The 22,523-nt window shown below is 41.4% G+C and overlaps 2 protein-coding genes and 1 long non-coding RNA gene across 4 annotated transcripts in view; 2 read left to right on the top strand and 1 right to left on the bottom strand.

Moving 5' to 3' along the window:
* Positions 1 to 8,320, top strand: part of IGF1R (insulin like growth factor 1 receptor) — a 172,375-nt gene extending 164,055 nt beyond the window's left edge. For both annotated transcript variants that reach the window (XM_041418296.1, XM_041418295.1), the window contains exon 21: positions 865 to 8,320. In XM_041418296.1, coding sequence (XP_041274230.1) covers positions 865 to 1,231 — 367 coding nt within the window. In that variant the 3' untranslated portion in view covers positions 1,232 to 8,320. The remainder of the gene's footprint in view (positions 1 to 864) is intronic.
* Positions 8,321 to 9,386: 1,066 nt separating this feature from the next.
* On the bottom strand, positions 9,387 to 20,726 carry PGPEP1L (pyroglutamyl-peptidase I like). The gene is made up of 5 exons (XM_041418297.1): positions 20,590 to 20,726; positions 17,945 to 17,997; positions 11,611 to 11,727; positions 10,925 to 11,154; positions 9,387 to 10,018 (listed from the first exon to the last, which is right to left on the bottom strand). Exons 1-5 carry the CDS (start codon positions 20,621 to 20,623, stop codon positions 9,826 to 9,828), a joined length of 627 nt encoding a protein of 208 aa, XP_041274231.1. The 5' UTR covers positions 20,624 to 20,726; the 3' UTR covers positions 9,387 to 9,825.
* On the top strand, positions 20,140 to 21,364 carry LOC121343298. Its single transcript, XR_005953683.1, has 3 exons — positions 20,140 to 20,276; positions 20,517 to 20,687; positions 21,285 to 21,364. It is a non-coding gene; the product is annotated as an uncharacterized LOC121343298 (long non-coding RNA).
* The last annotated feature ends 1,159 nt before the right edge of the window (positions 21,365 to 22,523 follow it).

The raw sequence follows: 22,523 nt of genomic DNA, 5'->3' as shown, positions 1-22,523 counted from the left end.
ATACTCTAAGAGCATCTGCAATCATGTAGCTTGTGGCAGAGTAAACATAGGGTAATTTAGAGGAAAAAGAGAAATACCAAGTCAGAATAAAAAATAGGCAATGCTTCTGGATGTCAGGTACCCACAGGACAAGAGGTGTGGGCAGGTGTGTGTGAGGGAGCAGGAGAGGTGAGGTAGGAGGTATGGGAGTAAATGGGAGGTGAGAGGGAAGGTGGAAATGTGACACAGAGGTTGACAGCAAATTGTGAGCTGCAGGGGACCCACCAGGATCATCAAGTCCAACTCTTGTGTAAATGGCTGGTTATGGGTGTACCACCCTGGGGATCTCAGCCTGGGGAAGTTCTGTCTCTTTGGCTTCCCTGGGGATGGAATGATTCTCTAAAATGCGTGGTCTGATACGGTTTTGTTTGAGGGTCCCAGGACAAGTGAAGAGATGAGAATCTTGACTCCATGTTTCAGAAGGCTGGTTTAATTATATCATGATATTACATTAAAATGCTATACTAAAACTACACTAAAAGAATAGAGAGAAAAAGATCCTTCAGAAGGCTAGAAAGAAACAGCAAGGAATGAATAAGAAAAGCTCGAGACTCTCAGAGTCCGACGCAGCTGCATCTTTGGTTATTAAGTAGAAACAACTCACATGAAGCAATGAAAGATGCACCTGTTGGTAAACAATGTCCAGACCACATTCCACAGCCATCAGACAGTTAATTGTTTACATTTCTTTTCTGAGGCTTCTCAGCTAGAATAGGAGAAAAATCCTAGCAAAGGATTTTTCATAAAATGTCATGGCGACAGTCTGACCCAGTCATGGCTCTAAAAGCCCTCAGTAAGTGTTTCTCCTGTGTGTTCCCTGCCCAGGTTCGAACTGATGCGCATGTGCTGGCAGTACAACCCGAAAATGAGACCCTCCTTCCTGGAAATCATCGGTAGCATCAAAGACGAGCTGGACCCAGCCTTCAAAGAGGTCTCCTTCTTCTACAGTGAAGAGAACAAGCCTCCGGACACAGAGGAGCTTGACCTGGAGACTGAAAACATGGAGAGCATTCCTTTAGACCCCTCCTCCACCCTGCAACCCACTGACAAGCACTCAGGACACAAGGCCGAGAACGGCCCGGGCGTGGTGGTGCTGCGGGCCAGCTTCGAGGAGCGACAGCCGTACGCGCACATGAACGGGGGCCGCAAGAACGAGAGGGCGCTGCCGCTGCCCCAGTCCTCGGCCTGCTGATCCTCGGAGCCTCGCGGAAACAAAACACACACACACACACAGGCATTGGGGGAAGAAAGAAAGAAAATCACAATATATTCAAAAGCCTACTGTACCTCAGTGGATCTTCAGAACTGCCATAGCTGCACTTGGGAGAACCCTTTTTTCAGTAAACAAGTTACCGTCTTTTTCTTTTTTTTTTTCAATATGCAAGCAGATGTTTGTTTCAGTCAAGGACTCCAGTCATGGGGCACACAGTTGGCCTTTTAAAACTCTTAAATGTTAACACTTAATAGCAACAGAAAACTTGAGATCTGATGTCTCTCTCTCCTCTCTCCTCTCTTCTTTCTCTTTCTTTCTGTCTCTCTTTTTGCTTCATAATGGGAAACATATCTGCGTGCAAGTTCAACCGTACGGCACTTTTATCAGATCAAAGATATTGCAGGCCAGGTGGTTCCCGGTACCCCTGCAAGCACCTGCCTAACACTGTAGGTCTTTATAAAAAAAAACACAAACAAAAAAACCACAAACAAACAAAAACCACACACAAAAAAAACCCTAAACTAAAGACTGGATTTTTAATGTTGCTCTTTAATCTTTTTAGGAACATGTAAAAGAATAAAAAAGGGCCATCATTCGTCCAAGGCTGTTACCATTTTCAACGCTGCCAAATTTTGCCAAAAAAAATGAACTCTTTGTTTTCTGTTTTCGTTTGTTTTTTTGCTTTCTTTTTTGTTTTTTTTGTAGTCATGGAAGGAGCACAGTAATCAACTGCTCTGTTCAAAACAGATCCTGACCAATATGTTCTATTCAGTCATGCACTGGTATTTAAAAAAAAAAAAAATTAAAAAAAGTCAAATTGTCTAGATCTTTTTTCAAAACTGGACAAAATGTGATTTTTTTTTTTGTTTTCTTGTGATGGAGAAGATAAAAGGGATGGGGTAAAGAACCAGCCCTCCCTCCACCCCTGTCCCCATCCCAGTGAATTCTGGACAAAACTGGCAGTGGTGAGCTAAACAAACACGTGCATTTCGTACAAAAAAAGTCAACCGCCCGCCAAAAATGAGTTACGAAAAACCTGAAAATAAGCGGCCGAGATCTCCATCGTTGCAGCCTGCCTTCCTTCCCAGGCTTGCAAGGAAAAAACACCTAGAAACATAAATTGGAGAAGACAAAAAAAAGCAGTAACCGGATTCAAGTATATGATGCTTTGTTGACCTTTTCTCTTTATTATTAAGACTTCTCGAAGGGTCTTGCAGTTCTATGTTAGACCATGGATCATTTGCATACACATTGTCTTTTGTGTCACTTTTATAACTTTCTTACGGTTCAGATACTCATCTATATGTCTGTACAGAAAAAAGCTGCTATTTTTTTTGTTCTTTATCTTTGTGGATTTAATCTATGAAAACCTTCAGGTCTGCCCTCCTTCCCTTCCCTTCCACTTCAACAAATTTTCTTATGCTTTGTACTATAGTGTGTAACTTTTACTTCCTCCTTCCCAGTAACTGATACCTTTCATATGATTTGCCATGAACTGTTTAATGCCTTTTTATAAATACATTTCCTCCTTTTTTTTAAATTTTTTTTAAATTTTATTTTCCTTCCCATTAGTTTTTTTACAACATCTTGGCTGTGTGGGCTACAGGGCTTTGGAGGGGGACAAGGAGAAAGAAGGGACACCCTGCACAGGAACACTCTGGCAGTGCTGTGGTGTGGTGTTTTTAAGCCCCCATTTTCCTTCCTTCCCACTAACCTCTGCCCAGACAGCACAGAGTCTCTTACAGTGCAAGGCGTGATACAAACTCAGGTCAGAAACAAAAGGTTAACTATTTAGTACATCCTTGTTCAGTGTTTATATTCATTGTTGTACAAGGGTCCTACCCCTCCTGCCCTCCCCGCTTGTTCACACATCCACCCGCCCATCCCCACACAGACACACACACACACACAGGTATTCTTTTTAAATTATTAGTTGGGTACAACAGCAGACACCAGGCTTTTGGGTCACCGATCCTTAAAAAGATTCTTTTAACCCTTCCACCCTGTGAACAAGAGCTGTGCCAGGTGCAGCTGGCGATGCCAGGCATTCCTAAGGTGGCCGTCGATCACCTGGCTCCAGCCACCCCCAGCTCTTCCCCTTCCTGATGGGGAGGCCCTCGTGGAGGGAGCCCCTCGTGGGAGGGCACCTGGGCTGCACTTCCCAGCCCCGGTGAAGAAAACCACCCCCAACCAAAGGGAAGCCCCGGCGCCGTTTCCGTGGGGCTGGTGGGAAGCTCGGATCTGGGGCCGGCTTGGCTGGCAAACAGTGAAGTGTTGGCAGCTATGGAAACCTGTACAAGTCCAAGCTTGTGGCTTAAATCACAGACCAAACCTCAGAACAAAAGAAGACGAGTGAGCTTGTTTGTTCAGTTGCAGAAGCCTTGGTGAGAGGGGAAGGAGGGGCCGTCAGGAAGTCGACACCCGAGGAGTCGCAGCAGTTGCTCATCTTACCTTAGTTCCAGTCTAGGCCTTTGTTTAGCACTGATCCAACCAAACGATGGCAGGAAGAGGTGGTTCTGGGATGGAAATGTTCAAATCTTTTGAGTAAGAACAATGGGTAAAAATATACTGATTGCTAGTTTTGACTGGAGATTTTTTTAAAAGTTTGTAGTGCTTTTTGCTTGTGTAGTTTAGGTCCCATTATCTTCTCTTGCCTCTGTCCCATAGTTATTTTTCCCTTTTGAAAATGAAAAAGACAAAAAAGTTAATTAAGAAGGTATTCTATGTAGGATTTTTTATTTATTTTTGTGATATCAGTTTAAATCACTGTAGAGATGCCCCATAACGAATTTAAATACTGAGATAAGGGTTTTAGAGTATGACAGGGGGACAGTTTTTGATTTTTTTTTTTCAAACATTTATCTACCTCACTCTTATTTTTTTATATGTGTGTATATAAAAAAAATACATCTCACATTTCTCAGCAGCCAATAAATGCCGTTGATACTGGTAACCTCTCACTCCATATACCACATGCTCTAGGTTCTGGAGGGGAACAGTCACTGCCTGTCACAGAGGGTCACCTCAGAATATTTGCCTCAATTCCAAGGGGTTTCTCCCATTTCTTAAAATTTGTTGTGAGGAGAAATCCAAGAGTTGTCTGACTTAGGGTGACCATTCTTTAAGGAAACACAGAGGCTTTTTAATGTTCTGTCACAGCAGCCCTTGGGTCAGCAGCAAAATGCTGCGTGTTTGGATGAGTGGAAATGCAGCTGACCTGATATGGGAACTCCAAATTGTGAGTATTTAATGAAATCTGTTACAGAATTCAAATGTTTACAATGTTTGAAGGTCCAGAAGAAATACTAAAGGGAATGTTCTTTCTGTTTGTCCTGTAGAATGGACTAAGTCATTCCTGCCAGTTCTTGCTCAGATGTGACAAGCATCAAAAAGATATTTGGCTGAATCAGAACCCAAAAATAAATTGGCTCATATGGGAGGGCATTGCTTTCTTGACCAAAACCTGTCACTGGCTGCTACATCAAATTTACAGCTTTGGTCTTTGCTGCTTCTGTTTGATGAGAGCACTGATTTTTTTTAAATTTTTTTTTTCAAAACTAACATTGAATTGATTTCTTTTAATGTGCCAGTAAAAAGTCAGTCCCCTTTTCTTCCCCTGTTTATATGCATTGTAACTGTGGATTCTGATGGACCAGCCATCAAATTTTAACTGCCCTCTGACAGCGTGTAACTGGTTTACAAGCACACAGGACTAACACAAGCTTGCCATCAGCTTGCTGTATAATGTTTCCTTTTTTTCCAGCTCTGGCAGCTGTTCGTGCAGGTGTTGGTTGTGGTATCTGAGTAATGTGGTGCTTGGCTACTTGGAGTTGTACCCGGCCTCTTGGATACACAGTGCTGTGGTTAACTACTACAGTTTGTCTTTGGAGGGAGCTTTTCTACCTAGTCCTGAGAAACCAGCAAAATTGGAAGTTTTCACTATATTCGTTTGGTTTTCCATGTTTGATGTTCAAGTGACCTTTGGGTGCAGTGGCTGTTCCCCTCCCTTGCACATATTGATTACCACAACTGGAGATCCTCAGATCTTTCAGCTGGCTAGGAGGGTTTTGTTAAAACTGTCCGAGTTTCTGGTTTGTAGAATTGTACGTAGGTGGTTTTACAATGCATTAGGAAGAAACACTAATGACGTAGCATCACAAGAAGCATTTCAAAAAGCACTTCAGTAGAAGACAGCCACGAGGCCTCGTGTCCGTGTGTGATGGCAGTCAGCTCTCCTGGACCAAACCACCTTCATGATACCATTGCATTCTGTGTTTGCAATTCAAGCTTAATTCCTTTTTTGTTCTGTTTGTTTCCATAGCTTTTTTTGTTGTGTTTTGTGCATTTTGAATAGCTTTATTCACATGGGTTTTTCATGCAGACTTCCCTTGGACAGTAAATTGAGTTGTTTGTGCATGTGAACAACTGAGAATTAATGTTGGCTTGATAGAGTCATAATATGGTTTGTAATGTTGTTCTTCCCTGAGACCACTGGCTTGTCTGGTATGGAAAATTTATTTAGATCTTCAGCTATGTTTGAATAAAGTTAAAGTAATCCAGTTTGTTTATAAATTAAACACAAAAGCCCACCCAGCCCTGAAAACCAGCATTTTGAGGAACGGCACCAGGATGTTCCGATGCGGTGGGATAACGAGCTGGCGTCGCCGAGGGGAGCAGGCGGCTGGGACTGCAGGGCTCTGCTCTGGGCTCTCCTGAGTGGCACTGCTCAGTGCCCTGGCAGAGGAGGTGGTTTGGTTGCAGGGAACACGACTGCTGTGCAGACACAGCCGTGGCACTAAATCAGGTGCTCCTTGGTGGGATGATAAACCAGAGGTGGCAGCTGAGCATGGTGCAAGGTGTGGAGAGCCACCCTGTGTGATGCCCCTGCTCCTCCCAGCTGGTGCCAAGTGCTGTGTGGTTCCAAGTGCACTGATGCTCCTCTTGGTCTCTTAAAACAAAGGAAAGAAAGCCCAGTTTGCCCAGGACAACTGGTGAGCAGAGGGAGCTGCTGTCAGGCCCTCTGAGAACTGCTGAGGGGTGTTGGGTTCAATCCGAGTCTAAGTGAACAACACTCCTATTGTTGGTGTAACTCCATACATATATATCTATATATACATATATATATCTGCATATGTATATCTATAATATAGATATATATATTTAAACCCTTTTCATTCCATTAGTACAAGTAACACTTGTTTCCTGTTATTCTTATTTTGTTTGTCAACCGTGTATTCAATCACTGGGCTGAACAACAGTGGAGGAAGGTGCAAGGGATCCACTCCTTACTAACCAGTGATAAAGCCAGATATTGCAACTTAACCCATGAGTAGATGTGCAGACAAGGATTGAAGAGTGATGTGTAGAAACAACACGAGTGGCCAGGGGTGCTGAAGATACAGAACTCAAGTAGACAGGAGGGCTTCGAAGGACACCTCGGTTCAGAACTGGTTGCTCAGAGGTGCTGAACAGCCTCTGGCGTGGAGCAGCTGGGTCAGTCAGCACGGAGGAGTTTGTGGGGAGACACCTGACAACAAAGGACGCAGCAGTGGGGATTTACAGAGACACAGGGCTTGGCAGAAGTTTGAGGTAGTATCCTGAGCTTAATCTGTGGCACAGCATCAGCGCTCAGGTGTCCCAATTCTGATTGTTGGTACTTGTAAATGAACCTCTGGACTTTGCAGCTGGAGCAGTAAATTCCTTACCAGGAGTGTGACAGTGCTTGGCATCAGCCTGTACGGATTGGTCTCGCCTACAGTCGGCCTGTTCTGCAAGTACCTTAGGACTTCACTAGTTTGTGTGTGTGCATTTGCGTGTGTGCTCATATATATTTTTTTGGGTATGCGTTCTGTTGATTAGTAACCATTAATTAGCATTTTCAATAGGGCTTTAAGTCCAGTAGATTACGGGTAGTCAGTTGACGAAGATCTGGTTTACAAGAACTAACTAAATGTTTCATTGCATTTTGTAAGTACATAGAATAATTTTATAAAATGTTTGTAGTTTATAAATGCCTAAAATATAATTTAAGGGCACTTTTCTGTGTCCGTGTGTGGGTGTGTCTGTCTGTGATCAGTTTTTCCATGGTACCAGTTACTAGTTAGCTTTACAATATGCCAAAAAGGAATCGCTGACTTGTCCAATTCATGGCTTGTCCCTCTCCCCCGTCCCGCCCAAGCTTTGTGACCCAGTATACAGCGAGTGAGTAAAGGAGGTGGGAAAATGTTCTGTATCTTCAGTATCCTGGTCTTCCAGAGCCCTCTGGTTGGGTGGGATCCTCTTACCTGGTCATTTCACTTTGCTGTCTAGGGCAGTTCCCTTCATGGATGTCAGGAGCCTCACTGGTCAGGGAAACAGAGCGGGGTTTGCTGCTCCTCGTGCTCTGAAGGATGCCACTGCCTAAGGGAAAGAGGGAAGGTGGTTTTGGTAATTACTATTGAAGAATTCTTTGCAAATTTCTTATCACTTTAAATGCTTGTGTGCAGCCTCTAAAGCTGTTGAGCACCATTGGAAGCTTTGTTGAAATGAGCAAGGGAGGGTCCCTATTTATTGTTATTTAAAAATCTTGAAGATCCAACCTCTCTGCTGTGGACAGGGATGCCTTTCTCTTCTGTTTTCTGAACCAGTGAGGTTTGAGATGAAAGGATTGGCCAGAGTTTGTCTACCTCTGGGACAAAAAACTAGAAAGTGCTAAGGAATGAATGCAGTTGCAAATACATTTTCCAATTTTTCTTGTTTAAATTTTTTTAAGAGAAAATTAAACAATAACATGGCCAATTTATTACATAAAAAGACTTGCTGTGTATAAATTATTCCTAAAGAAATTCCTGTGTTTATATTAAAATGAATCAGTAGATTAAAAAAATTTCAAAATGTTTTTGTATATTCTGTTGTAAGAATTTATTCCTGTTATTGCGATATACTCGGGATTCTTTACATTATGAAAAGAAGAAACTTTGTCTATTTTGAATGGCTGAAGCTAAGGCTCCTTTAGTTTCTCTTACTCTGCTTTTTTCTAGTAGTTTCAGTACTACATGATTTAAGTTAAATAAAAGAATTCTGTATGCATTTGTTTGTTTCTGATTTTGTTGCTCCTTGTGCAAACCGAGTACAGGTTAGAAAACTCAGGGCAAAGCTGCTCTGGTCTTCCTCTGCCCTTTCTGTCTGTATCTAATAGAGCTACTCTTAATAGGAGTCAGTAGTGCCATTGTTTGGTTGAAATCAAAAGCATTTTCATCCGAGACACTGAGCTTTTGGATCCTTCATGGCTGACATTTGAGCAGTTTTGCACGAGGCGGTTCCTGTGAATAAGGTGAGCATTGTTAGTTATTTATTTACCTGCAGAGCAATCCCCATGTGAGGCAATCAGCCAGCAAGCACTTGGTTTTCAGCTTTCTGTAACACTGGAAAGGACAGTGGCCAGAAAGCCAGCATTATCCTGGCATTTCCAGTTCCTCAGACTGTTGGCACCAGCGTGTTGACTAAAACAAGGCTCGGTGGCAGCGTGAAGCCCCAACAGCTGCCTGTGCTGTTGCATTTGTCTCTTGTCCTTTTTACTGATGGTGCTTGAGGAACAGGCTTTTGTTTCTCTCAGGAAATCCCAGGTGTCCAGATTAAGCTGCTGCTGTGCTGTTCCTGACTGATTCCATCTCGTCCTTGTGTCCTGGCAGCAGGATTTCAGAGGAGAGTGTGGACATTCCCTGTGTGCTGAAGGGCGGTGCTGTGACCCTCTGTGGTACCCAGCACATCTGTATGGAGCTGCTTGAGATGGGGAGGAGTCTGCTCCCATGTTTTACAATTTGGGATCTCCTTTGGTGCCTGATCTGTAGGTAACCTCACGTGCCCTAATCCTCACCACAGCACAGTGCTTCAGGATTGCCTCTCTTGGGACAGGTTAGCTGTTGGATTTGCCTTTGGGCTGTGCTCTGTGGAAGGACTAAGGGGTTTTCCCTTGGGACAGGCACTGAGAATTTGGGGAAAGTGGCTGTTTTGGGTTGAAACTCAAGTTATCAACGGCATTATAGATCCTGCTGGTTTCCAGTTTTTTGTGTTCTCTGAAGTCACTCTAGCTCAGAGCCCATTGCTGATGTGGAAAGCAGCAGCTACAGCAGGTCAGTAAGTGAGAACTGTAAAACTTCACATACCAGAATCTCCAAGTGTGTTTTGGTTTCTCCCATACCCAGGTTTTTTGTGGGCTGAACTTTGGACACAGGGGCTGAAGGGGATCTCTGTTACATCCATCCTCTGCTGAGTCCTTACGGCTGTGAGCATCTATCTGGGGTCAGCAAGTCTTTATTGATGTCTTTCTAACCAACAGAACCAGGATTAAGCATCTAAAATGTTTTCAATCCAGTATCACAATTTCTGAAATCTAAACAACTTTATTGTTAGCAATATGAACCACCAATCATTTTGCTTTTTTCCCCTCAAGCTTTTTCTAAGAGATGCAAATGGTTGAGTTTGCAAAGAAATTTCACTGAAAATAATGTGGGCTATAAAATCCTTTGTGTGTGGGTTTTAAATAATCTTTAAATCTGCTTCATTTCAGAGGTAAGGAGTTACATTCTAAGAAATCATCTTTTTTCCCCTCTGTGATCCATCTCTCTTTGTTCCCCACACTGTTCTAACATTGCTAAGATAATGGTCTGTAATGCTTTTCCTAGAAATTCTGCTGTTACTGACTCAGATAATGGAGGGACATGGATGAAAGCAGCTCTTCCATTGCCATAATACAGAGAAGTGTAGTAGGTATAATCACAGATGTACCTGCAATATTAAGAACAAAACAAAACCAGAAACCTGAATTAAGGCTCAGTAAACCTTGTTTAATTTAAATATTCTAAGCAGCCAAACCAGATCTGGTTTATGAAATTATTAAGAACATATTTGCTTAGTGAGTAAAGGAAATGCTGAAATAAACCAAGTTTGAGAAACAAATGTTGCTTATCTGATGGTTTGGTTTCTCAGACACCCACCCACAAAGAACTTTAAATAAAAAAAATATCACAAGACAGGCATTCTTGTGGGGTGGGAAAGGTAACACACCCTGCTGGAAATTACAACCATGTAACACAGTTTTTGTCTAAGTCATAAAATCTCCCTGTCTGAAGGGATTTTTCTGATCATTCCACCTTTTAAAATTCAGGTGCAAATCTTGAATTTAAGGGTCAATGTTAGCTGATTTTTATTTAAAATAAAATAAAAATTACTGGTTTGTTTTCCTTTCCAGTGAAGACTAGCATAGTAGAAAATTGCTTCCGTGCTACTGGAATACATAATGAGATCACAGGCCTGGTTCTAACAGTACCTGTAATTGCTGTTCTCCAATCTATCTGTTTACATTTTGTATCCCTCCCAGTTGAGAAAAATAGATTAAAATCTGCTACAAGTCTGTATTGTTTTCAGGCTCTCTTAATAGCTGAGGTTTACTGAGTTGCTCATCACAGGGTGTGCTATGTTGGAGCTTGTTTCTTTTGGAATTTACAAATCTATGGAAAAATATCTACTGGCTGTAGCTTTTCATGAAGGCTGCTTTACACAAAATTTAAAATCATCTCAGTTTCGTACTTGTGCCCCTCTGAATACTCTGCTTTGGAGTGATTTTGGTTGGAGGAGAGCTCATGAATGAGCAGACTGAGTTGTTTTTGTGAGCCCCTGATAGGCGACGTTTACCTTCCCGCATCTCTGGAAAGGATGATATCAATCCCTTCCACTGAGATGTTTTTCCAGAGAGTCTTCATATTAATTGTAGATTCAATCTTTTCTGGGCCATCTAGCACACAGCAGGCATCTTCTGGGTGAAAACCACAAGCATCCCTCTCCTGGTAGCCTTTGTTCTTCCCACACTGCTCCAGGATGATGAGCGCTGTGGTGGACGAAGCCAGCCCAACGTGAACTGTAAGCTGGTTTTTCCCACCAGGGGAATAATAGCAAATTAAAAATGACACCTGCTTTTTGAAAACATGTGATGCAAAAGGTCCAAGCATTATGTGAATTACTGGCTTCAAGGTGGGGAGTCTTGCTCATGTCTGAAGAAAACTTTGATAAGGTTATAAATGAGAACCAAATTAGGCTGCAGTTTTTGTTGTGTCTAGTCAGGACTGCAGAGCAGCAGTACCTTTTTTGCAGTTCATGGTAGATATTTTCCTTCCCTTTGTTCAGCATGAGTTATGCTGTTTAACTGGCACGGGGTTAAACCAGCATGCTAATTAGTGTGTGCACTGAATTTCAGCTTGGAACCTTGATCACAGTTTCAATAGTCACTTCCCAGAGTTTGATGTTTTGCAATACTCTCTTGGAGATTTTTTTCATTGTATTCAGGGGAGGGGAGGAGATTGTTTAACTTCATCATTACCCACCAGTGGCTGAAGAGTTGTCCATATCTTGCAGACTTGCTCCTTTGCTTTTTGGTAAACCACTGGCAGCTGCATGATCTGGAGATCAATGTTTTCACCAAGGCCTCTCTTGGACAGCTCCTGTGTTTACAAAAAAAGCCACTGAGGACTTGAAGGAGCATTGGATTTCTGACTGTGATAAAGAAACTGGGCTGATTCAACTGAGGAAACACCTGAAAGAGCTACACCCTTTGCCCATGGTTCCTGAACATTGGTTTGCAATGAGATTTGTTTTGTGGTCGCTCCCTCTCTTTTAACTGGAAGAGACTAAAATGTGCTAAACAGTTTCCTAATGTCACGTCTGTCCGTGTGGAGCCATTGTTGTGTTTTCCAAGGAGATGCTCAGTCTCCAGTGGGTGGGAGGGGTTATTGCTTTGGGATTGGTCCCTGGAGAACCATGAAGCGGTGTCTCTCAGAAAAGCTCCACCCATGAAAGCATCTAAACAGGCTTTGCTGTAGGTAAGAGCTGTTTCTCTGAAAGATCTGGTAGAAAAACTGCACTGCCAAGAGACAAAACCAAGACGAGATCTGCTGGCTTGACCAGGTTCTGGTAAGCTGTGCTGAAGGTCACTGTCAACACGAGGAAGTCACATTTAGAATGAGTTTAATTTATTTTTTGGTCTAGAACGTTTCTCTAGTAAAAGGAAATGTCACTGAGATGTTACTTCTCTGTCAATTATGTACAGTTGAATTTCCACAGAGGACCAATTGTCCTGAACAAAAAATCATGCCCAGAACTGAGGTAAATGGAACAAGGGTACCCTTCAAAGCAGCAGGTTGGCCAGGTGGTTGGAACATGGTCTGGAGAAGAAATGTCACATGGAAGTGACTTGAAATGATTTTGTCAGTGGAACAGGACTAACAAACCAGGCCTAGGCCTCAGCAGAAGGTAAACAGCTGCAGTGGCAGGATGCAGAAGGAATTCATCTGAGGTGGGAAGCTTTGTCCTAGAAAATAGAATGGTGATTGAAAACCCCTGTTCCATTTGAGTAAACCACTACCAAAGGTACAGGTTAGGTTTTTAAGTGGGCACAGGCAAAAGTGGAGGTGTCTGATTAGTCCAGGAGACCTGTAACTGTAATCACTGTCATCATCTTCTCAGGGTTTTTTTTCTCACTCAGGATGCCCATGCGAATGAGGCCCACAGTTCTGGGAAATTTGCCCTTCCACACTTGCTTCCTATATAAACTGTTCCAATTTTCTTGTCAGCGGAAGCATTGATTAGCTGTGCTCAATAAACTATTTGACACAAGCAAGGAAACAATGCCTGCAGGGAAGTAAACACATTTGGAGAACAGTGCCAGCCTTTTTTCCTGTGGGCGCTGACAGTCTTTGAGAGCCCATTGCATCATCTCGCTGAAGAATGCTGTACTGTGCCTCAGCCTCCACACAAGAAAACCCCAGCTGGTTCACAATTAGCATTTTCTTTTCCAAAGCATTTTTAATTTTTACATCTAATGAGAGTCTTTCTTTCAAACTATAAGGCTTAGAGGACTCGATTACCCCTAACTTTGGTGCAGAACATGGAGACCCAAAGCCAGCTGTAGTGCTGTTCTCTCGTGCTCTCTGGGTCGAGACATTCTGTTGTCACCAGTTGTCATGGCAGAAACACACAGAAATACTTTTGTGCAGGACCAAACTGAAGCTGGCCAATAGCAAATGGCAGAGAATTTGTGTCAAAGGAAGATGGTTCTCTATGTCCTAAGCAATTTCAGCATGTTGTCAATAATGTGTATTACTGTGTTGTCTAACAATCCCAGCCATGGGTTTACACCCTGTGACACCAGATGTGTAAACACGGAGCAAAGTAAAAAAAGGCTGCTCCTTGTCTCAGCCTTAACCAGAACCAATTCTGCATTTAAAGTGGGAGACTGAAGATGGATGGTTAGAGGAGGGTAACTGCACCTGGAAACCAGAGCTCACTCTGGTGAGTGAATTCAGTAAACAAGTGCCTGTATTTTGTAGTTGAAAGAGGAAAGGAAATTTTAAAGGAGGGGAAGAGTTTTGGAGGATTGTTTTGTGGGAAGAGTGGTTCGAAAGAAAACATGAAGATTCTTTCTTGGGAAGTTCTTCTAGGAGGGAGAATAAATCCAGCATTATCAGCTGCTGACCTTGAGCTGTTGTGAGTTGTGGTCCACTGGTGTTCTGGTCCAAAGAGAAGCGATTTGCACAGCACTGTGCTCAGGTTTGTGCTGGAAACTCTGTGTGTTGGAAATAGCTTGAACTTCTAGAAAACTCTGGAAAACATCACTGATTTTGCCTGAGTTCTCACTGATTTGGGTTGCTGCAAAGGTGGTTGCATGTGTTAATTTTGTGAACTGCTCGTGCTGGTGCAGAAAGGAAACCAGAAGGTTTCAGTTGCCCCAGCCAGACTGCAAGGACGTTGCAAACAAAGGTGTTTTGTGTGGCTGATTAGTGGGGGTTTTGTTTATGTGTTGGGTTTGGAATTTTAGTTGTTTTAAGTTGTTGGGTTTTTTTCTAAACCTGTAGATACCTTCTTAAAACTTCAGGGATGTAAGAAAGTTCCAACACAGAAACGAAGACACTAAATAGCAATGTCTTACTTTCACAGATAATGAAACTAAAGCATAGAGGGGGAGAGACAGATTAAATGACAGATTTCCAAAGACCACATGGTCAGTGGCAGGATGAAAAACTGTGCTGGGAGACCTGATCCTCATCTCCTGATAGCAGACATAGTTCCCAGAAGCAGTTGGAAATGTGACCTGTTCTTTGCACTAACAGTTTAATTACTATGAATGTTGTCAGTCAACTTATATTTGTGCCCTGTTAACTGGGGACTCTGACCTTGATGGTGGAGTGCCCTGATAGGTCATTTTACTGCCAACCTGCAGACAGAACTTTCTGGAGGAGACACAGCAACAGGGTTGAATCACGGGTTATTGGGTGGGACCGTTAATCTGTAGCATGGAATAAATAAATCAGGAGATCTGGGATTCTGAAGGTCCCATGTGGTGCTGCAGCACTAACACATTGTGGTAACTCTTTGATTTGTCAACAAATGCAGAGTAAACACCTGGTGGTGTTTTCCTTTAGTGAGAATGTCCTGCACTTCCAGAGTTAAAAGTGTTGCTGGCAGAGCTTTCGTGCATATTTTAGGAGGGTATTTCAGGTGAATGAAGTTATGAGAACCATGAAAAGCTTAGTGAGACAGGTTTCTAAAAGATAAGCTGTCTTTCTAGTGCTAGACATGCTGGGCCAGGTGATGGTGTCTGTAAGAGCTCTGAAGCTTTTCTCCATGACCTTGAATTGACAGGTTTGTCTGTGCTTTTGGGTCCATTTGATCCCCTTTTCCCTGAACACTCGAAGGGTACCTGCTGAGGAACAAAAACTCCATGGATGAAGAATGCAATGCTGATGAATGCCATGTGTGAGTCTCTGTCATGAGAACTTAGGTCCACGCAAAAACAATGGAGTTGTGAGTTCCTCACCTTCTTGGAAAATTACATCTTCATATTCTTAAAGAGGAAATTCAGGACAAATACCCTTTTTAAACCAGTAAATATAGAGATTTGTAGAGTTTTACTCACATTTATCTTTGGATTTCTGAGGACTTCAAGGGAAATTGGCTTGTTCACCAAAAAGGCAGTAGTAGTACATAGTTAATTTGTAAGAGAAGTAATATTTTTCTGCATGCCCAATGAGGACATAGAAGGGATGTAGTTATTGGAATGGGCTGTGCTCATTGGATCAATCTTTGATCCTCCCTAGAGCAAGAAGACATGTTCAGGAGCACAGCTGATCCCATCAGCAGCTCCTTGTGATGGAGCTTAAGGAAGCAGTTGTGAGTAAGAGCAAGTATTGCTCATAGAAGGGCAGCCATGGTTCTTTGGCCAAGGATCCATTTCAAGAGCATGGAGAGTGAGGCTATGCTTTGGAATTAGGACACTGGAACTGTTAAATGTATTTTTACAGGATTTCAGATGCTTTTGGTATGAAGATCCTTCTGGGTTGTGAACTTCTAAGACTGTGTGTATCAGCATTACATCATCACTGAGGGTGCTATCCAGGCTTTTGATAAGCACCTACTGCATTTTGGGGTAATAATGAGGATAGTTCTGGGTAATGCTACAAAGGCATTAAGCCTGACCAGTCATATTTAGTAGGTTTGTTCTGGCTGCTCATCACCTTACTGAGGATGAATCTGAGTGCACACTTGCGTGGTTCACAGCAAAGAGACTTGGCAGGAGGGTTTATGTCACTCCATTGATCTATGCAGGTACCCCAAGCCAAGACAGGATTACTTCCAGATGTAACTACTAAATTTTGCTATATTTAATATATGTGCATAAGCTTCCTGAAGATCATAGGGCTACTCCCATGAATGAGGCCAATGGAACAATACTACGAGATTGCTATTTAGTGTGGAGAAGCCCATCGAAATTCAAAGTGCTTCCAGATTTGCAGCAAATTTCTCTGAATTGGCTGAATTAACCACCTTTGCCAGGGAGTAGGAAACCAAAGCAGCATCCCCACTCTGAATACAAATTAATTCCACATAGAGGGTGCCACATCAGAGTGAAATGGATTTGTTCTCCTCCATGCACAAGGACTGACATCTGTTTTGCTAGGGAATGCTGTGGCCCTTGTTATGCAACTCCCTGGCATGGCCAGCTCGTGGCATTGTTACAGAAAACTCATCCCATCGGTGCGTTCTCGCTCGAGGCTATTTTGCTTGCAGATAAAGAACATGCTCTATTTTCAGCCAGAAGAGGATGGTCTTGCACCCAAAATTAGAACCAATAGGAATCAGGAAATAATGAGCAAGAACACTGTCAACTGACAAATATTTGTGGTTTAGGGCACATGTCAAGTTGGAGTTAGGATAATTTACGGGTCTCCTGTCATGACTGGGGTGTGGAAAGGTATCACAGAAGTATTTTTGTTTCTTGTTAGCCTACAGGGATAACATCCCTCATTACTTGGAAGGGGCAATAGATTTGTTCTACCAAACACCAAGCTGCACTCAGCATTCTTCACCCAACAAAGCTAGAATAGAAAAGATGTATGTTTAGGTGGAATTACTATAGCTTTGGTCTTTGCAAAAACATACTGGCTTTTTGTTTTTCAATCATCTTGGCTTGAGTGCACTTCATTTTCAAAACAGCTATTCAGTAGCTGTCACCAAAATTTGTACTGTGGTTATAGTCCTGTAGAGCCATCACCTTTCTGCCACTACTAATACTTTCCTATAGCTAACTTTCTCATTTCATCATCCAAAAGCATTAAAAATGGTATGGATTTGTTTCAGTCTTCATAATAGAACACAGTCCCCTTGGTTTGTTTTACATGTCTTACTTTCCATTTTACCAATATTATCTGTCATTTCTTGTACATTTTGGACCAATGCTCCAATTTAATTTTACTACTTTGACTGTTCCCCCACTAGTTTCAGATTTCATTGTGTAACCTCCTTTCTACCTTGGGATTGCTAAAAACTTATGTGGAAGATCCTCTCACAATAACTCTGTTCATAGGTACCTTATGAGAGTAACTGAACTCCAGAAAAGGCTGCTGTCCGTGACAGGGAGAATGAATCAGGTGATGCTGAAAGCATCCAAACCATGTCTTTGTATCCCCCAGCTAAATTTGTTCTACTACACAGATTTTGGAAACAAGCAGGAATTTTCAAGACTGCATCTGAGAGTTGCTATTGCCAGTCAAGGTGTATGGAGGGGAAAAAAACCCTTCTGAATGACCTTATTTTCAATTCAGCTGTAGAATTCACTGTCATTTGAAAGTGGAAGCCAAAGCTGAAAAGTGAACTGACACTTAGAGCTGGCACAGTTTAGGTTCTGTGTTCCTGAAGCAGGCAGTGAGAACTCAATAGGCTACACCTGTGTGAGAAGGAAATCACCAGCTGGCACAGTTTAGGTTCTGTGTTCCTGAAGCAGGCAGTGAGAACTCACCTGTGTGAGAAGGAAATCACTTCACACAGACAGGATAAAATTAACTGTGGTGGGAGAGGTGATGGTTCACTGCAGACAGACATAACCTGTGGCACATGCAATAGTTGTAGAGAAGGCACAATGAATAAAAATAAATTTTTTAAATAAAGAATAATATTTTAAAGTGCTTAAATGGCACCAAAAATAATGCAAGTAAAATAATATTTTACTGCATTATCCTCTTTGTTCCATGTTGGGTGTCTGCTCCATGAGGCACAACGCTGTTTAATGAGTCATGAAAAGGGAATGGAAAGCTTAAAACCAGTTTGTGTTGGGATGTCTAAAAAATAAAATGCCTCCCTCCTTTTGTTTTTTTTTTTTATGCCTACCTTCACTGCTTCCCAGCTGGAATTAACCAGGTATTGTCTGAAGGGACCAAAACCTGAAAAGAAAGAAAGGTGGTTTTAACCTGTGCTTACTCTACAACTGCAGATTAGGTGCTGATGTGTGCACACACATATTTGATCTTTATCTTCCTATTTTTGGTTATGGAGGCTGAGCTTTTTAGATAGGATTTAGCTTTTATAACTCTTAAGGGAATAGTATTTTCAATTTGTGTATTCACCAATAAAAGAACTAATCCTGCAATATCCATTCATGTCAAGGCTTTCTTGAGAGAGAGCCTTAACTGGAGCTGGTTAAAATGTATCTCCAATAGGACAGATCATGTAAATGATGATTTTTGGGGAAGGGTCATCATCCATAGAAATAACACTACTAAAAGTTATGGTATTAAATACTCCCAGGCACAGTTAATGTATCATTCTTATTGTTAAAGCTCATGAAGATGAAGATACGAAAATATATTTAATGAAAATGCTTCAAAGAGTAAAATTTATTTAATCTGTGATTTATTTTAATAGCAAGTAATGAAAACTTACAGTTTTCTATCTGGGAAAATATGGGTTTTTGTGATGCTGGGAAAAATGTCTTCACTTTTTCCCCCAGGAAAAGAGAGGAGAAAAGAGGAAAGAACACTTTGACTCCAAAGTATTACATTCAATTTTATGCATCTTTTTTGTGAAAGAATTATTTTTTTTAATAAAAAGGGAAAAGATCTAATTTTGAGCAGATGGACATTTTGTCATTAAAAAGTTTGAAGGAAAACTCCCACTATCTTTATTAACCTCAATTAATGTTCTCAATCCAGAGTGTTGCTAAGTCCTAGATATTGGGTGTCAGGAAAATGAGTTTGTGAAATGGTTTTAATGCTATAACTCTTAAATATTTAAAATCCTTAAATGGACAAGTAAATACTTGACAGCAGATGATTGCCATTTTGCACAGTGAAAGCTACTTGTATGTGGAGACAATTAAGCCTAAATGCAGGCTTGTGACAGCTTAATTAGTGCTAGACTTTAAGCATTTCTTAATTTGTTAATATTTATTTCATAACTGCTCCATCTTTTCTCTTTAATGTTATGAAAAGCTTATATTTTGGACAATATTTTCTCCAGGTTTGAGTTTCTCCTATGGTGAGGGAACAAAGAAAATGGTGCTCATTTCACATTTCCAGGAAACACAAAACTCCATTTTCCCACTCTGCTTTGAGAGGAAAATTTGGATGGCACCTGCTCCATTTTGGAGGTGTAGTTGTACAAGTTTCTGTACCCGTGTGTGCAGAACTGCAGAATTATAGTAAAGTTATTAAGTAGATCACAATGAAACACTTGTGTCAGTGGTGGCCCTAAGAAACTACTGCTTAGGATAAAATTGCTATGAAAAATAAGGAAATGTATGAGAGTTTTACTGCAATACCTACAGCAATGTGGAGGTAACTGGCTGAATGCTACTGGGCTCCATGTAATAAACTGGGCTCCCTGCCAGCAGGTTTATATTCTGAGCAGGTGAAAATGTGACAGAGACATGCTGTGATAATCTCTGTAGTAGATTGAAGATGCACGTGTGTCTTAACTAGTTTAAAGCTTTTTGACCAAGGAGATTTCTGGACATAAATGGTGATCAAAAGGGAGGAAAAAACTAACAGGGTGCTAAGAAGTGTTCCCAACAAGGGTATGTGCCATAAATATCATAGGAGAGAACCAGACTGTCAGCCTTTTAGGAGGTTAGCAAATACCTCTTGCCCTCTCCTGCACTCCCATCCAGCTCATCTGCAGCTACAGCTGGAGCAAGCCAGACTAGTTCTGCCCATCTTGCAGCTATTAAAAAAAAAAAAAAAGTGTTTAATTGAAAACAGCAAGATGCAAATCTCTTTGATGTAGCTTCACCCTCGTTCCTATATCCTCAGATGACCTGCAGTGGAAAATTATCCAGCAACTCACATGTCAAGATATGTGTAATGATTGCCCTTAGATGAGCCAGTGGCAACAAGAGGAACAGCATTCCTTAGGAGCTTTAACCTTTTAAAGCTCAGCCCTCTCTGAGCTGCTGGTTCTGCCTCTGTGATGCTGCACTAGCTGGAGCCAGCAAGAGAAACTCCAAATTTGGTCCCTTGTGCTGCATGTTCAGACATGTTCCTTTGGTATATTTAAATGGGATGGTTTAGTTTAGCAGTGATGAGGCAGCATCTCCTGTTTAAAACTCCCTTACCTTGCCATGAAACTGAGCCCCTGAAAGTGGCCATGTGCTGCTCTAATTCTGGACACTGACTGTATGACATTGTGATGCAACCTGGTTTTCTTGCTTCAGAGCTTCTTTTGGGTAAGCTTTATCTAATAGTAGCCTGCACTGCCTTGAGCTATGTGGTTTGGATCAGAGAGAATGTCAACAAAGATTAAAACATGGAGAGAATGAACAACAAACCAAACTGGATGGCAGTAAAGAGGGCAGACTGCAGTCTGTTTCCTCTGACATGCATCTGATTTTTCTTAGGAAGGCACAGCAAGTTATTTTCCATTTGGAAATGTTAGTATGACCATTTGCTACTCTTTTTCCCTCCAGGAAACTGTTTATGACAAAGATCAAGCATGCGTGCATACCATCTCTGGCTCAAAGAATGAAATACAAATCTTACCAGTCACCACCACAGTGCTGGAATTTGAATCCATGATATCTATGCTCCAGAAGGTGGAATCTTCTTGTCTTTCAGTTCCAAACAGTACTATAATTCAGGTATCTGTGGCAAACTTCATTTGGGGCACCTTTTTTCTTCCAACTGTGATGAGTCTGGCTTCACGTGACAGGGATGATTTGTGACTCATGTAACTTTTAAAGCAAAAATGATTACGTCTCTATTAAAGATAGAAGTCTGACTGACTGGCTGACTGGGACTGCCCCAAACTCTTTCCTCTCCCAGGCATGGAGTATTTAGGAAGAAGAGGAAAAGCTTAAGAAATTTCCTGCAAAATATCCAGCAATATTTTTCATCACTTGTTTATGTGCAAGTAAACAGAAAATTAATTGAATCAGTTTGATTATATCTCTGTGGGTATTCTGTTTTTAGCAGTTGTAACTCACTTTAATGATGAGGAATGGCAACTACAAAAACTGTCCATTTCCACTGTTCTTGGACTTGTTCTTACTAACTTAAGCTCAGGGGTAACTTTGCTGTTCCTCTTCACAGCACTTATCTGATTTACTACTCTTGATCTTTATCCCAGGCTTGTTATGAAAGAGTCCAAGCACTGTACACTTTTCAAACCAAACACCAACAGGAAAATGTGTGTATTTGCTAACCCAAAACATTTACTCGGTAATACCCTTTAACAGGCAACATGTTAGAAAAATCTCACTCCAACTCGCAAGGTCAGAGGAACTCTAGAAGCTGGGTTATAGCTTGCTGAAACTGGTGAGTTTAATAGCTGGTCTGTCTTCATTAAAGTGGAGCCTGAGAGCCAATGGGGGGGGCCTGAAATCAAAACATATGCACATTGTCACTGCCCAAAACAAAAGCATATGCAAGTTCTCTTGGGAATTATAACTATGTGGGCAGAGGGTTTCACTGGGTCTTGTTTTGAGTAGGAAGTGTGTGTGTGTGAGAGAGAGAGGGAGGGGAGAAATAAGCTAAGAATAGAAAGCCACTATATTATCTCAAGAGAGCTGGTAATTGTGAGACCTTAGGGAAAAAAAAAAGAAAAATCTCTGAAGAAATCCCTTGGGTTGGGTGGTGGCTGAATGAGGTTTGGAGACATGACCTGTGTCTGTCATTTAAATCGTCCTGTGCTGAGACACAAAAAGATGTGTGGATTCTCTTTATTTAAAAGAGTCTGATTCCACCATCCATTTCTTCCCCTAAAAGATGTGTGGATTCTCTTTATTTAAAAGAGTCTGATTCCACCATCCATTTCTTCCCCTAAAACAACTTGCAGAATTAACTTTTGCTGGCTGCTGGGGCTGAAGGAGCTTCCAATACAGGAAACAGAGCTTTCTGCAGCTTTAAATAAAGCAGAATCTGCCACTGGCAGCACTGAATCACTTTTAAAATCCTACAGTCCTTCATACTCCTATGTCAATCAAGATTTTTATCCATTAATTTTTATGCTTGACAAGTCATTAAAACACTTCCTGTGATTCTGACCAGTCTTCTCATAGTTATTTTTGATTTGTGCTGTTTTGTTTTGTTTGTTTGTTGCTTTTTTTTTAGAAAAAAATTTAAGTAGAGGGTGGTCTAATGAACAAAGAATTTGTAAGGAATAAGGTAAGATTTAAAGTCTTAATTAATTTCCAAGTAAGACTTTCTATTTTCTTTGGGACATGAGAGCTGCTTTATACATATATATATGAAGGGTATTACTTGAATGCTGTAAAATATTAGGTATTCCATGAGATATTCTTCCAGAGGGGAGATGTAAGTCTATTAGTTCCATGCACTCTGTAACAACTGATATGATCTTGTTGGAATGCATTACTAGATTTTAAAGTTTTTACAGCTGGCAAAAGGGAGTAGAAAAGAAATAGAGAGTAGCAAAGATTAATTCACTAAGCCTTTATGAAGAAGCTAATAGAAAT

Source organism: Onychostruthus taczanowskii, unplaced genomic scaffold (assembly GCF_017590055.1).
Source record: "Onychostruthus taczanowskii isolate IOZ18803 unplaced genomic scaffold, ASM1759005v1 scaffold6, whole genome shotgun sequence".
Taxonomy (NCBI): Eukaryota; Metazoa; Chordata; class Aves; order Passeriformes; family Passeridae; genus Onychostruthus; species Onychostruthus taczanowskii.
Note: the sequence above shows the minus strand (reverse complement) of the source record. Positions and strands in the feature narration are given on the sequence as shown.

Coding starts and splice junctions, on each gene's coding strand:
- PGPEP1L (XM_041418297.1), bottom strand. CDS start 20,623: ATGGATTCAAATTCCAGCACTGTGGTGGTGACTG. Junction 11,728..17,944: donor CCAGCTGGGAAGCAGTGAAG/GTAGGCATAAAA, acceptor TTGTAAACACAG/GAGCTGTCCAAGAGAGGCCT. Junction 10,019..10,924: donor CTTTCCAGAGATGCGGGAAG/GTAAACGTCGCC, acceptor TTAATATTGCAG/GTACATCTGTGATTATACCT.